A 16,117-nucleotide genomic window follows, 5' to 3' on the forward strand; every position below is an offset into this window, starting at 1 on the left:
TGAAATCTACTTTAAAAAGTATAATTAAACTAATACCGAAAACCATGGGCGTCGCCAGGATTTTTTCTAGAGGGGGGCAAAAAATTTTTTTTGCCAAAAAATGCTTGTATTTCTCAACACATTCTCGATTTATCAGTTTTAGAGGGGGGCAGGGACATTTTGCCCCCCCCCCCAACTCATTAAATTTACACCACTTTGTCTTCGCGCCTCTTTTTCTTTTTTCTTTTTTTCGTTTTTTTCTTCTTTTTTTTTTTTTTTTTTTTTTTTGCTTTTCCAGGGGGGGGGGCAAGTGCCCCCCCTTGCCCCCCCCTCGCGACGCCCATGCCGAAAACCTAAAAAATACGACCGCTTTAAATCAAATCACATTTTGTGCATGATATTTATTTGCATACTAATCTCACATGTTCATCTGAATGCTGGCCTTCTATGTGAAGTAGCAAACATATTAAGCAAAGGCGAACGATGTCACGACATGGTCTATCTACTTGTCCTTGTCCCGGACAAACGAAGCAAAGATCCCGTCCTCCATCGCCATCAGCTCATCAGGTGTCCCGTACTCGGCCAGTTTGCCCTCATCCAGTACCAGAATGCTGTCCGAGTTCAGGATGGTCGAGATGCGATGCTAATTGATAAATATAGAGAATAATAATAAAAATAATTATCATACAAAAACAGAGAGAAACCAACAAGTCAGCGGTGTAACTAATCAAGGGCGGATGGGGGGGGGGGGGGGGGCAATGGAGGCCATGGCCACCCCCCAAAACGAACCCATTTTTTTTTTTGTGCGAACACCAGCCTCTATTCCCGGCTCAACAAAATTTGGTTAAAGTGGTCAGAAATTGCCTCAGATCACACCACAGGGCATCTTGAATCAAATTGTCTTCAGGCCCCTTGAGCTGGCCCCGAACCCCACGCCGTAATTTTTTGGACACACTTTTTGGGGGACCAAAATTTGTTGTGCCCCCCTCCCCCCCCCCCCCCCAAAAAAAAATTGTGCTCTGGATCCGTCATGGTTACTAATGGGAGGTGGGCCGGTAGAGGCCGCGGCGGGCCCCCTTCAAAACATGCTCCCAGGTTAGTGCTCCCACTCGGAATTTGGCGGTAGGTTAAAAAAAAAACCTTAAAAAGCAATTAGTTTTTCCTCCAGAAGATGAGACACTAATGCTCCACCCCTCTGCAAACTGGAACGTAGTTACATCAGATTTCCCTTTGACCTTGTGAATTGCAAATTCATATTATTTTCAGTCTTGTTAATCTATAATTCCAGAAATGTCTCTGTGTCTCTGTGTATTTCCATTATTTCCAGAACTGGGCGCTGTATCAAGTTGAAAATCGGCAGCTGTAATGCTCATGACCCCAAAATGTGCAATGCCAAGTTTGAAGTTGTTCGGATGAGCGTTTCTCAAAGAAGCTCCTAAAAAATTACATTTTCCGGAGTCCTAGACCATACGTTTGTGTGTATACATACCGCGCAACGCACTGCTGCATTTTTACCACACCACCGGTACGGGTTAACACACGTGCAAATGGTGTTCAGCTGTTTGGGCTCGGCCATTGCTTAGAAGGGAAAGATCGCGTAACGGTGAGCTGGGTCTCGACCATTTCTTGAAGGGGACGATCGCGCAACAGTGAGGTGGACCTCGACCATTTTTTGAAAGGCACGATCGCGCAACGGTGTATGGCGCTCTATTTCACGGGTACGGCACTCTCTACCGCCACGTTTGCGGGTCTACCGGAGGTCAAGCAATCTGTCCGTTCCAGACAGGCACGTTTTGAACGGGCACTGCACTACACTAGTAATATAACAATTGTGGGAAAATTCATTCAAAACGTACCGCTATTGTTAGTACTGTTCTCTCAGCAAAGGCTACCTCTACAACCTTTTGAAGGAGGTTATCCTGCAAGATAAGGGAACAACGGTAGGTTATCAGTACCAAGCGCCCCAAGCAAAATTGTGGTAAACGCTACGTCTCATAATTGATATTAGTTTTGCTGACTTTACTTGAAACTTGGTAGAAACCTGTGTAATCGCACACAAATTTATAGTGCATCCAATCCTTGCATTTGAATTTTGAGCCTTGGTCTTGGCCATATTTTACCCATATTTCTCACCGTTTCCTGGTCCATAGAGGCGGTGGCTTCGTCCATGATGAGGATACGGGACTTGCGCAGGAAGGCACGAGCCAGACAGAACAGCTGCCGCTGACCAACGCTGAAATTCTCACCGCCCTCGGTCACCAAGAAATCTTAAAGACAGAATGTTTGTCGGAACTTAGGCACCCCACTCCGCTGTATTCAAATATTATCCATGATATCATTGAGCTACCATATGCACAAATTATATTTGCTAAGCACAGACAGTTGTTGATAAGCAATACACGGTTACTAGCCAAAGTGTCGTGCAGTGCATATTGCGTTTGGCTGGTACTCAGCTGATTAATGCTTTACACGGCTATCGGCTAAGCAAACTTTCAACTATAAGCAGCTTGACGAATTTGTCAAAGCAACCCCAATACATCACATTCTTGGCAAGGCTCTCAAAATATTTTCAGATTTCGTCAAGGTTTGTAAATATGAAGTGTCAAATATAAGGCACGAAAACGTTTGAATTCATTAATTGACTACTAGGTTTTGCATTAAGACATACACGAACCGAACTTCAACAAAAAATGGTATATATACGACAAATATAGATGATTTCAGCCAAAAGTAACAATAACTAATGACTACAACGCTGCCACAAATAGTGAGATATAAGCAGGCAGCAAAGTAGTCGCCTCTAAGCAGACAGTTAACTTTAATATCCTTTAATTTCGCTAGACTGACAAACTAATAATCACGTAGTCTAAAGTGACTTACCAAGCCCGCCCTCTAACGAAGTCACTACATCTTTCAGTTGGGAGATTTCTAGGGCGTGCCAAAGTTCCTCGTCAGTTTTGTCAGATGAAGGGACAGGGTTCAAATTCATCCTGCGCACAAAAGTATCGTCTCATGGTCTTAAAAAATGCAACTCGGTGCCACTTTATTAATGCTACTTGCTTCACATTCTCGTCTCTATAGATATATTTAGTACAGGTTTTACTGACCTAATTTACTAACAGTGTAACATTTTTTTCATTACGTTTTCCTATATAATCACTAACATTACTGTAGCCTACCTTATTGTTCCGGTGAAAAGGACAGGATCCTGTGGGATAATGCTTATTTTACTCCGGAGAGTAGTCAGGGGAACAGACTTGATGTCAACTCCATCTATCAAAATGTGTCCTACACAAAAAAAGATTAAGGAAATGTTACTGGAGTAAGCGCATACCTATTCTTTCAGTTTATAATTTTGTAAAAAATATCTGCCAATTTGTGAATTCGCATCCCCCACCTTTTTACGATTAGTGATTTCAATTAAAAAGACCTTACCTTGACAGATATCGATGACTCGAAGCAAAGCAAGAGTAAGCGAAGACTTGCCAGCTCCCGTCCGTCCGCATATGCCAACCTACATGCAGAAGACGAAAGTAAGAATTACCCTAGATTACTCGCTGAAAACAAAGTAAAAATACAATAGTTTCTTTCCAACTGAACCAATACGACTTTTCTTCAACCTTATCTGAAATTAATCGTTTTTGTATTTTGATATATATGACATTGCCTTAGAAATGTTTTTAAAACCTTTGCAAACATGAATGATTCAGGAATACCCTGGTCACAGTTCATTTAATAGCTCAATATACTCGATTTAAGTTGACAAGTGATTTAACAGTGATTAACTTGTGATAAACTTGTATAAGGGACTTGTGATTGACTTGTGGTGACTTGACTAACAACCCTGGCTTTTAAATTGTAACATTATCCTATAAATTAGTCCGAGGAGCTTCAATTTTCATTTATGCATTTGAAAACGTTTGAGAAAATTAATGATTTGCGGTTGTTCACTTTGTTGTTTCGCAGCGTTTGTCCTCATGAAACTTGACGTTATGTGGGAAAAGTTAGCAGGTTTCCCGACTTCAAAGAGGGTTGTTTCTCAAATGTACCTCTTATGACTTCGGACTTGATTTTTGGTTTCCTATACGATAACCATACTTCAACCGTGTCAGGTTTACCTTTTCTCCAGCTTTGAAATCCAGCGTGATATCGTTCAGCACAGTGTCTGTATCGATGGCGTAGCGCACCGACACGTGGTCCAGCTGGATACGGCCTTCTTGCGGCCACTCCGGTGGTGGATCCTCGCCTGAAACCGGTATTATTTGGGGGATTTGTTGTTAATCTTAGAAACAGGTTTTTGTATTGATGATGCCTAAATTGGATAAATTACATGACACATGAGGTAATGCACAACTGTCCTAAATTTGTCCTCGAAAACTTAATAAATGCTAAAATTTATTTTGAAAGTTCATTTCAAAGAATATCGTAATTTGTGGCAAAGGGTATTTGTTTTCTCTAAAATTTAAACAACAAATGAAGAAAAAACCCAAAGAGTAGGCAAATGGCATTGTTAGACCTCACATTTCAAGGGACTGGAAGGTCATTTTCCCCAGTAAACCGACTCTCAGATAAGCCCTAACTATGTCACTGCGGAAAAGAGTAATTATCTTACTGCGGAGAAGAGGAAGAAGAACTGGTACATTGAAACATATTCCCATTCCGAAACTGGCTAGCCTTTCCTCATGTTTTCATAGAATACTGCGCAGAGGCTACCACAAGTCCATTGCAGTCACATCACAAGTCTGTCACAAGTAATTTGCGACAAGTATATAGCGGGGGATGAACAGTTGCAAGTGAATGCCTTCGTCACAGTTCATTAGATAGCTTCTGAGTTAGCTTGAGACTTGTGATTGACTTGTGATTGACTTGTGATTGACATGTGATTGACCTGTGATTGGCTTGAAATTGACTTGTGATTGACTTGCGATTGACTGGTGACTGACTGGTTACTGACTTGGATTGACTTGTGATTGACCTGTGATTGACTTGTGATTGACTTGTGATTGACATGTGATTGACATGTGATTGACTTGTGATTGGCCTGTGATTGACTTGTGACTGACATGTGACTGACATGTGATTGACATGTGAATTTATGAGTTCTTTTGAGAACATGAATTAACTCTGGGATACCATTCTATATGCTCAGAATACAATATAACAAGGCAACGCGAGCCAAGTAAAGCTGGTCCCAGAGTGCACAATGTTTCACTCACTGGATTTTCAACGGCTATTCACTAAATGTCTCTGGCATACACAAGTAGCCATATTTAGCCTTCAATCGCCAACAGCCAGGCTAATTCACAAAGACAGACAATTAGTCTTTTAGTTAGGAAGTCAGGTTATAAAGAGGCCGGCTCCATCTGTGACCAACAAGAACAGGGTAAAAGTTAATATTTTTAGAATGATGCAAAATGCCCCATCGTTCATACCATCATAAGGTTCATTACTGACGCCCGTGTAATACTTTACGCGTTCAGTGCCGTTCATCTGCATCTCCAAATCCCCTGCCATTCTTGTCAAGCCGTTCAAGAATTGTGCTATCTACAAACGTAAAGATAGAAAAGACATTCTTTGAATTGGCTCTTCCTAGGCAATGGAACACCGAGAGATATTCCTCAAAAGTAGCGTGTTTGGCATCACTACACACTTTTCTGTTATTTCCCATCAATTATGCAATCACTGTCCCCAAATCAAACGTACGCTGTCTTTGTTCTCTGCACATATTCCCCTTTTCACTTTAATTGCAGTACCTGCTGCTTTTTGTATATCAGCAGATTCAAACCAGGCAACCGATTCCGCAAGCTCGGTGGTCTAGTGGTAAGACGTCTGCACTACAAAGCAGGAGGTCGTGGGTTTCGAGTCCCACCCGAGTGATTTTTCCCACTTTCACTCGGGGGGTAACACAATGAGTATACAGTGTTTATACGTCAGGGAAGGGCAAAACCCTTTTCTTTTCTCCTCTTTGTGGTATTGTGATGGGGTGACTTGTCCTGCTGGAATTCATGGGTTTTCATGGATTATCACTTGGGGTATTTCTATTACGTCCTCTCAAACCGAACAATTCACAGGTGAATTCTCCCTGTAGTTTTTTTTCCAAGCTTTCTGAACTATAATGTGTCTTTACACTTGTCAGGAACACTGAGCTACAGGACCAGAAAGAACTCACAATCGAAATATAGTTAAGACACCGACGATTAACGAGACGCGGATTCACCTGCAATGTGTATGTCAAAGCTAAGCCAACCAGACTCGAAGATAGGTTCATGGTGAACGCACCAACCAGGGTAGCCATTCCAGCAATTAGAACCGTCGTGGCACCTAGGAAATCCTGAAAGACAAATGCACACCAGTAAAGATCGTCATTTCCGAATACTGATTTCCTCTATTTATGGGCGTAGATAGATAAGGGTCATTCCATGTCAGACCAACGCACTTTTTTACCTCATGTCTTCCGATTTTGATAAAAATTGCTGTGCTTGTAGGTCCTAATGAGCAATGAATACACACCAATTTTTAGCCCGATCCGACCTACCATGTGGTCAGGGTAGAAGCCACAAAAAAATGGCATTTTAGAGTAAAATACCACCCTTTTGGTATAAATATATCAAAACTATGGCAATTTTCATCAAATATATGTGAATTTGGTATTAAAATAATGAGGATTGCATGCTCAAATCACTTCTTTTGTCAAAATTAAATTTTATGAAAAGTAGGTCACGTGACCTTTAATATGCTATCGTGACCTTTGACCCAATTTTTGTAATAATGTATCATTCCGAAAATCAACGAAATAAAAATAACTTGCTAGAGCATGTCTTCCTCTATTAGAATCTACTAAAAATCAGTTGGGGTCTTCAAAATTTACAACTTTACGACTACTTTTGTACAGTTGGTAGGTTACAAATGAGTCAATTTATAGACTTTACATAAGAAATACACCAACACAACTTACTATTCTGTTTCTTAAGTTACTAACATTTAATTTTAGTAACTTAAGAAACAGAATAGTAAGTGGTGTATTTCAAATTAATCTAGATTTTTATGTATCAAGTACAAAGCCAGGAAAAACAAAATTCTACCTTCTGATTCCAAAGAAACTGTCCAATCAGAATATCTGGACTCGGAAGTGTGCTAACTACTAACAGTAACCAGGCCTTCACCCAGTACAGCGGACTCACGTCCAGGTGAAATTCATCTCAAAGGAACAAAATGCCAAGTCTGTGAGAGTCATTAAAGTTCAAGAAGCACAGTGATGAATGAGTAAGGTAACTTTGATTGTAATATTAAGTATTATCTTCAAGCAAACTTGAATCCTAGACCCTGATTAGTCCATCTATAGCAACAACTGTGTGATTTTATATAATATTGCACAGCTATATTGCACCCCAGATATTAAAAATGTACGTGTACATATGTTGTGTTATTTCCTGCAGAACGGACCAATACACTACATGTATGCACGTACATCTTCACCGCGTGTACGCATTTGATATCAAGTTTGCTTGAAGATAAATTGGTTATAAATCCCACTTTCGCTCGTGGAACACGGAATTATGTAGTGCATCGAGTGGCATATGGGTCACAGCATCATTGCATTATTTCATATTCCAAGCGCGCTCGTGGGATAACTAATTATCAGTGGCACCCAGGAGGGGGGGGGGGCTTGAACCCACCCCAACATTGTCAATTTGTTTGTTTGATTTTAGGCTAGTTTTTGTTGGTCCAATCTTTTACAGAAATTTGAACAAAAAACGATTTATGACCCCCCGCCCCCCCCCCCCACCAAAAGCCAAATCCTGGGTGCGCCACTGCTGATAATTTACACTATGAGTCTGGTTAGACCTCATCAGCCCTCAGAATGAGAAATTCACAAACCAAGATATATTTTAGTAACTTTAGAAACAGAATAGTAAGTTGTGTTGGTGTATTTCTTATGTAAAGTCTATAAATTGACTCATTTGTAACCTACCAACTGTACAAAAATAGTCATAAAGTTGTAAATTTTAAAGACCCCAACTGATTTTTAGTAGATTCTGATAGAGAGAGACATGCTCTAGCAAGTTATTTTTATTTCGTTGATTTTCGGAATGATACATTATTACAAAAAATGGGTCAAAGGTCACGATAGCATATTTAAGGTCATGTGACCTACTTTTCACAAAATTTAATTTTGACAAAAGAAGTGATTTGAGCATGCAATCCTCATTATTTTAATAACAAATTCACATATATTCGATGAAAATTGCCACAGTTTTGACATATTTATACCAAAAGGGTGGTATTTTACTCTAAAATGCCATTTTTTTTGTGGCTTCTGCCCTGACCACATAATAGGTCGGATCGGGCTAAAAATTGGTGTGTATTCATTGCTCATTAGGACCTACAAGCACAGCAATTTTTATCAAAATGGGAAGACATGAGGTAAAAAAGTGCGTTGGTCTGACATGGAATGACCCATAAGTGCTCTTCTGATCCCTGTCAACGGTGACCGTTGACAAACCACTTGAAATGATAATTCCATCAAGATCCGATGATGTGACCCTTGGAGTGTCTTCTGTCAGTTAGTTGCTACTTTCGTGAGAAGTCGCTACCAGCTGTTCTTTTCTCATTGTATACTCTAAAAAGTCCCGGGCCAGATTTGATACGGGTCAAAAAGACCAACAAAATGAGTCAAAGAAGTTTCATTTTGACTTTTAAAGTGTCATTTTGACTTTTAAAAGTGTCATTTTGACCCAAAAAAGAGTCATTTTGACCCGGAAAAGTGTAATTTTGACCAAGAAAAAGTATCATTTTGACCCGGAAAAAGGGTAATTTTGTCCCCCAAAATTGCATTTGACCCGAAATAGTGTCAATGTGACCCGAAAAAAGTGTCTTTTGACCCAGAAAAGTGTCAGGCCCTACAGGACCCAGTGTCCGGGTCAAATCTGACCTGGTACTTTTAAAAATAATAACAACGGGTTTTATAATAACGCTTTGAACTAAGATCAAAGCGCTTGATATTATCATTACCCCTGATCATTGGACCAATTAAACATTCCAAATACCATCTCAGCTCCCTGGGGAGCATGCAATTCGATGGTGCCTGTTAGGCGCAAGGAATTCAATCACAATAAGACCTCTACCCTCACAGGTTCCCATTTTACTCCTGGGTTGAGAGAAGCAATGAGTGACAAAGTGCCTTGCCCAAGCGCACACGCACCATAACCCCAGGCTGGACTGAACCCACAGCCCGCAGAATGCCCCAGACCACGATGCAACGAGGCCACGGCACCCCACACGACTTGTTACAGTGTAATCCCTTTTATAGCTTCTATGGACATGTACAGGACAAAATCAGATCAGTTCTCAAAGATATCGAAGAAACTAAACTAGAAAAAAGGCCAGATGATTGTCTAATTCTCCGCAGTGTAAAAACACTATATGGCACCGTTGATCAAGAGAATAACGGATGTTGAAGTGCACACAAGGCACAGGATTTTATCACAAGGCACAATATGGCTCTCCCGTTTACCTTATGTTAAACTCTTTGGATCATCACATCGCATCAAGGATTCCCCCCCTCTCATTTCAAACATCCGTTTTTGAAAGGCACACTTACCAGTCGAATACAGACCCATCGAATGACAATTTGCAGGTACATGAAGGCCGACAGGTTCCCGTTGATGCGATCAATCAGAGCCTTGAAGAAACGACCACCCGCCCTAAGTACAATGGTATCGTAAATCGCGGACTTACCAAACAATGCAGTCAAAATATATTTGAGTCCCACAAAGACATCTTTTCACCTTATTGAAAATAAAGCATGAAATACGGAAAACAAATATGGCACCCAAAACGCAGATCTCCGTGGTGGTGGTGGTGGTGGTGGGGGGGGGGGGGGGGAGGACTAAACCCCCCCCCCAGCCGCAAAAAAATGAAAAAAATGAAAAACCATGAAGAAAAAGTAGTACATGACTGGCCCCTCTTTCCGACAGCTTTACCATCTTGAGGCAAAGCTGCATCCGCCTCTGATTCATTTAGGAAACGATATTTAAAAAAAAGGAGGAAACAAAATTACCACATTTTTGGCCAGTATTTTGTTTGACTTTACTTGTTATTGCTCACACAGTCTTATGTTCTTTTCTTTGGAATCTAGCCAACGTGCATGAAAAAATATCCCACCTCCAAGCACAAGATACCTTTTTCCTTCTTTTTCTTCGGACGTTTCTCGCATGTACCATTTGTTAGTATGACCCTTTTTGTTCTCTTCACATCGATAACACAGCCTTACCTGTAAGCCCGAATCGTTGTCAGACCTGTGAGGCTTTCAGAGAAGAAGGCGAGGACGGGTGACTTGCTGGTACTGTTCAGTCGCTGTAACTCCCTGTTGAGAAGTCAAGCCAAGACCAACGTGCGATTGCAGCACAGATTTTAAAAACAGCAAGAGCTTCCCATCTAGAGTGCGATGCATTTTGAACGCGTGATATTTTTGCTGTAATATGTAAAATCTCATAAGTCTTATGTACCGCTACTTATGTTGTGAACGAAGTGAACACAGAATAGTAATTATAAGTGCAGATGTCCATGGTTAGTTGAGCCATTAAATAATGTCCTAGGAAAGGAAAGGAACATTGTGACAATAAATTTATTTGCTGACCATAACAAAAAATAACAAAATCTGAGGTGTTGCCACACTAAACGTTCCTTCATCGTAAAATCCTCTGCATAATTTGTAAAAACTAGCGGGATGAAAGCGCGGCACACGTTAATTAGGTGGAGTCATAAGTATACTATACTGTTTACTTTGACCTAAATTTGCATGTTCACCCCAAATGAGCGTGGTGAGCCTTGGTGAAGCAATTTTGCCACGTTTTATTATTAACGTTATGCTTTTCTTAATAGCGATCCGTTTTGGAGTGTTTTCATAGAGATAAAGTTGCATTATTTAACTATTCAAAGCCTGAAAGAAACAAATTTGCCCCCCCTCAAAAGCCAAACAAAACCAATAAATCATGTTTTCAAAAAAAAGCCGAACACAACAAACAAATAAATAAATCATGTTTTCATGTGCCAACCGTGACTTAAGAGGATAGTGAAATCGGAGCATATTAATACAACTATGGAGCTATAAGAAATCTCCATAAACCTTTGCAATTTGTGTTTCCGCACACTTCCTAAGCCTTTTACAAATAACAACGTGACATACAGACATCAGACAGACAGACATCTGACAGACAACGTAGGACCTTTTAATATAGGATGCACGCGGACGGTACTAAACAATAGGTGTGTTGGACATGCGCCCTATTCGTATATCCAGCTCAGGAATGGCGTCTTGTTGGTCTCCCGATTGGTTTAAAAGACACAACTTTAACTGACAGAAATCTGTAAACTATTATAAATATAGTGTGGTGTATACACTCTAAAAACTAAACACTATCTTGCTATCAATTTGTAAACATGTTTAGATGCTAAACATTATGTGTCCAATTCCTAAACATTAGTGTTCACTAGCTAAACACTATCCATCCTTACGCTAAACATGTTAAGTATTTAGCATGTTTACAAACTGATAGCAAGAAAGTGTTTAGAAAGTGTTGAATTGCTAAACACAGTTTTTGCAGTGTACCGGTTGAATCATGGTGGACTAACAGCCATTGAGGACTAACACCCTTCTTGGCTGAAACAGTAACCAAAATAAAGTCTCATTCACTGATGAAGTCATTGTTTGTAAAGTCCCGAAATTCTTACCTAGAGGATGCCAAGAAGTACATTTGCAGGACAATGAATGCAATGGCAACGGGGACAAAGAATGCGATGAAGATCGGCATGACGATCGTGTTGACAACCACAGAGGACACCACGTTCAAAAAGGTTGCAATGACGACCAGGATTGTCTGGGATATTTTCTGAAAAAAAATGCAAATTATTGAAGTTTTGATTACACTTTAGAAAAGAGGAGTAAAAAAAATGAAGAAAAACCGCACAACTACTAACAGCCATAGGCAAGGGCTGATCAAAGGCTGGGATAGCTAAATACCGAATAAATATAGATATTATGGCAAAAAAATCCTAAATTTCCAGGAGGACAAAATCACTCTGTATCACACGTCTTGATTCACTGTTTCAGGCCTTTGGTCTTTTAATGCGTTTACAGCAACGCTTCAACCACTTGCAAAACAAAGGCTTTTTGCAATTCGTTATTATAGTTATTATAGTCACTGCCCTATGAATGTTCTCAAAGGGGATAAATCTCGAAGAGCTCTAATGAAAACACCTACCACATCTATCAGTGCGGTGTCGTTGGAGAATCGATTCAGGACACGTCCGATTGGGACAGTATCGAAAAATCTGGATCGAAACAGAAACTTTAACATTTCAGCTTTGAGAAGCATATTGAAAAAGAGCGAGATATAGTGAAAAATTAAGTAAATCTCAATCGGGTCGGGTTTTTTTTTTCACGGGACAACACAGCGCCTTATTCTGTAAGTTAAAAAATCCACCCCAACCCCAAATGTTAGTGTTTATCATTATATATACAATATTTTTCGCTGTTGCTTTACAAGCCATCCCCATAAGGAATACGAAAGATATTCCAACGTTGTATAGCCTAATCCATCACAAAAGTCAAATCATAATTACATTCATCTGACGTAAAAAGGGGGTGAACACTAAAGAATACTCTTGTCACAATTCATGTGACTTGTGACTTTGTGACTTTGTGACGTAACTTGTTGGGACACGGGCGGACTTTAAAAAAAATCGTTTCAAGTTCTGGCCTTGAAATCTAAATATCGCCATACCAATGCAATTCTTTAAATTCCCAGTAAACACTAGGAGGAAATAGCAGTTAGTATGACATGTCTTCAGTTGAGATAAACCAGTGTGTGCCTACACCCAAGTACAAATCTTCACATAGAGACGTATATACAGTATGTCCCCAAAAAAGTTGATTGTGCAGATGCTCCTAATCCTTGGTCTGAATTCCTATGAGTTTCATTTAATTTCAGTCAATCATCACTACACAATTATCAGTTGACCACAACACCATTTTTGGACACTGTGACCAAGTTCCTTGCCTTATTCAATTTCAGTGCTGTTTTAGGTAAGCTGTGTAAAATCCTTGATGTTGTGAAAAGGGCTGCAGTTGAGATTGGAATCATTTGCCTTGCTATCAGTCATCATGGCAAGACCTCAGTTTAATGCTCCAGGGCAAACGATTCCAATCCCAAACGCATCAGCCTTGTTTTCACAACATTACGCAGCACTCACCTTCATTAAGGCAAGGCAATTGGTCATAGTGTCCAAAAATGTTGTTGCGATCAATTGACAATTTTGCAGTGATGCGTGGCTGAAATTAAACTCACAGGGGTTTAGGCAATGGATACGGAGTATCTGCACAATCGAACATTTCAAAATTCAGGTCATGGTTTTGTAGTTATTTCGGAAACAGTCAGACGGATACTTTACTTGGGACATACTGTAGAGTCTGGTGGCACAGATTCCATTAGCTATTGGACCAAGGTGATCGGATCAGTAAAACCGGAGAAGAAAATCTTCCAACAGCCAACCTACCTGAGAGGGACTCTAATAATATTCCGCAACAACCTGTGATGTAAGCCTTTGGCGGCCCGCATGATTCCCCAGACTAAACAGGAAACGGTAAGTATCCGGCATACCAAGTACCCTATCTCGTAGGCCACAAATATCCCAAGGTATTGCTCGACTTGCTGATTGACGTAGGTCTGAAAAAATATTAAAAATAAATGAACTGTCTGCTATATTCATGCTCAAATATTTAAGGTTTACTAAACGCTGTGCGTGTATTCAGCAGCGACACCGAAGAAAGCGAGATATCTGAAAAATGAAGGAACAGAAAATAGAAATATAGGGAAACCAGCTGCTTGCGGGCTATTTTCACTCACAAATCATCGAGTATCTCACCTCAAATATATTTCCATGTAGTATATCTTATTGGCCATCAGCCTGGGGGTTTGGTCAGTATCAAACCAGGGCATAAATGATTATAATGAGCATGCGCACGGTATACCGCCCCTAGAGTGGTAACAAGCATTTTGATGGACATTTTGAAAAAAGGGTGAAAACACCCAAAAACCTGCCACAGCTGCAATGCTATCACATATTTTCCAACTCCGAAGGTGTATACCTTGCCAAAAATTGCTATGACGATTATTCCCCTCGTTTGATACCGGTGGCCAAAATAAATTAATAGTTTCAATACAGCGTCCTTTCTAATATAGTTCACCGACGGCTAATCATTAAAACAAAATCCTCAGGTATAAATTTTATAATGGTTCCGTAATTAAAGGTAATACACAACATTTGTAAACGTAACCCTTGGAAATAATTGTGAAATTATTTATTTGACATAAATTGAATAATTGTCTCAAGCATCTTGTGAAATCATGGCACCCTGTGTGCTGTCATTTACAAGAAAAGTGGACATTTTTTATAAATTTCCAAAGTTGGTCAGCCAACCATCGTTGGTAAATAACTGACTTTTTTTCAAATACTGCCCCCACTTTACAAAATTTAGTTAGTCCATATATTTTGTTTGCAATCGATTACACATCCATAAACTGTGCAAGCGTTTCCTGACCTGACAATTTCCTGATATCTATAAATTGCTCCGTTTCAAAGAAGGGTCAGGGAACCAGACTACAAGAACAGCATTTTTTTCCTAGATTTTTCCAGCATCCGTGAGCACAAAACTCCCAGCAAGTCAGTGTAATAATATTTCATATAAAAACCGACCCCCAAATCTGACCAATTCTGAAAATTAGAGCAAAAGCAAATGTTTTTTTCCCCTTGTATACTCCATTCACATGCTGGTTAGACAATTTATGCATGGAAATGAAATTATTATCTCGGAGACTGTTAATAACTGAGGCAAGAAACTGTTTATTATAACAGATTATTTTGATACAATCATGTGGATTTTGTTTTTGTTGGGAGGGGGAGGGAGAATTGTTACTCTCTACTCACTATATTGCCAAGACCGGACTCAGACCATTCCGACAGCTTAAAATTGGCAGCAATGTTGAGGCCCGCGTACAACCCGGATAGGCAAGCAGCGATGAGGGCAATCAACGGGCCGAAAATCTGGCCGTAATACATGTAGATCTTGTAGGACACCGTGCCTCGTTCAATCTCTTCCTTCTCCATCAGTGTTCCAGCGGCGTCTCCCTTGAGCCCTGTATCGGTGAACGCATTCTCGTTGAACAGGGCAAGAAAATTACCCTTCAAAACCTAGTGTTTTACTTATAAACGCTTTTGTTGTAACAATGTATAAACATTAAATGCAAAAAAATAGTTAGTGGCCTGACGTTTCGACCCTAGCAGAGTCTTTCTCGAAGGCTTAAACATTTTCTTGCTTTTAGCCTTCGAGAAAGACTCTGCTAGGGTCGAAACGTCAGGCCACTAACTATTTTTTTGCATTTATACCATAGGTCCTTTTGGTTGGTAAGCAGTTTGCAACAGCTAATTCTATTTTTAATGTATAAACATTATAACACGTTTAAGAGTCTCAATTTTGGGTCGCATTCATTATGCAGGTATCCATGTACCAAAAACAAAGTCTCGAACAGCCGATTGAAGTTTTGCAGATGTGTAACAGAAATTATTTTACAGAGTGAGTAAAAAAAAAAGGAAAACCAAATGGTGCCCCTATTTTTAAAAGAATTTTTGCATGTAGCGCTTCCAGATCTTGGATATGAAAGCCCAATTAATAAGCTCTCCTTTAGGCCAAAAAAAAAAGTCTCCGGTTTCTGGTATGGAGCTTGCCCCAAAAGTGGTGCGGCGACGCGGCTTTTTACCTGTTGTTTTTTTTTTACCTTTTTTTTTTTTTTTTTGGCTTTAAATGTCGGCTGATGACTGCAAATGGTGCCCGACTAAACTTAGTGCAAATATATGGGAGTCCAGAGAGGCCACATAAAGCTTATTCTCGATCATAACCCCATCTAAAAACACGTTAAAATTGTGCAGCAGCAGGATTCCAGTCAAACCAGTGAGTTTGGCGGTTTTGAGACATCATCTTGTATTGAAAAAAAAACTTTTTCATTTTGCCGACGCGCATGGCTGCGGCGACGCGCGCGCATACCAGAAACCGGAGACTTTTTTTTTTGGCCTTTGTGCA

General features: G+C 40.1%; 1 protein-coding gene across 1 annotated transcript in view; it reads right to left on the reverse strand.

Annotated features, from left to right (window-relative positions):
* Positions 1–330: 330 nt before the first annotated feature.
* Positions 331–16,117, reverse strand: part of LOC119737992 (ATP-binding cassette sub-family C member 9-like) — a 28,758-nt gene continuing 12,971 nt past the window's right edge. The window contains exons 17-31 of the mRNA XM_038212691.1: positions 14,968–15,168; positions 13,537–13,706; positions 12,243–12,312; positions 11,713–11,870; positions 10,253–10,345; positions 9,581–9,683; positions 6,197–6,310; positions 5,412–5,523; positions 4,098–4,225; positions 3,415–3,493; positions 3,159–3,267; positions 2,860–2,969; positions 2,113–2,246; positions 1,836–1,898; positions 331–622 (exon numbers count right to left, since the gene is read on the reverse strand). Coding sequence (XP_038068619.1) covers positions 482–622; positions 1,836–1,898; positions 2,113–2,246; positions 2,860–2,969; positions 3,159–3,267; positions 3,415–3,493; positions 4,098–4,225; positions 5,412–5,523; positions 6,197–6,310; positions 9,581–9,683; positions 10,253–10,345; positions 11,713–11,870; positions 12,243–12,312; positions 13,537–13,706; positions 14,968–15,168 — 1,785 coding nt within the window. The 3' untranslated portion in view covers positions 331–481. The remainder of the gene's footprint in view (positions 623–1,835; positions 1,899–2,112; positions 2,247–2,859; positions 2,970–3,158; positions 3,268–3,414; positions 3,494–4,097; positions 4,226–5,411; positions 5,524–6,196; positions 6,311–9,580; positions 9,684–10,252; positions 10,346–11,712; positions 11,871–12,242; positions 12,313–13,536; positions 13,707–14,967; positions 15,169–16,117) is intronic.

The sequence above is a fragment of the Patiria miniata genome, unplaced genomic scaffold (assembly GCF_015706575.1).
Source record: "Patiria miniata isolate m_02_andy unplaced genomic scaffold, ASM1570657v1 HiC_scaffold_3, whole genome shotgun sequence".
NCBI classification, from domain to species: Eukaryota; Metazoa; Echinodermata; class Asteroidea; order Valvatida; family Asterinidae; genus Patiria; species Patiria miniata.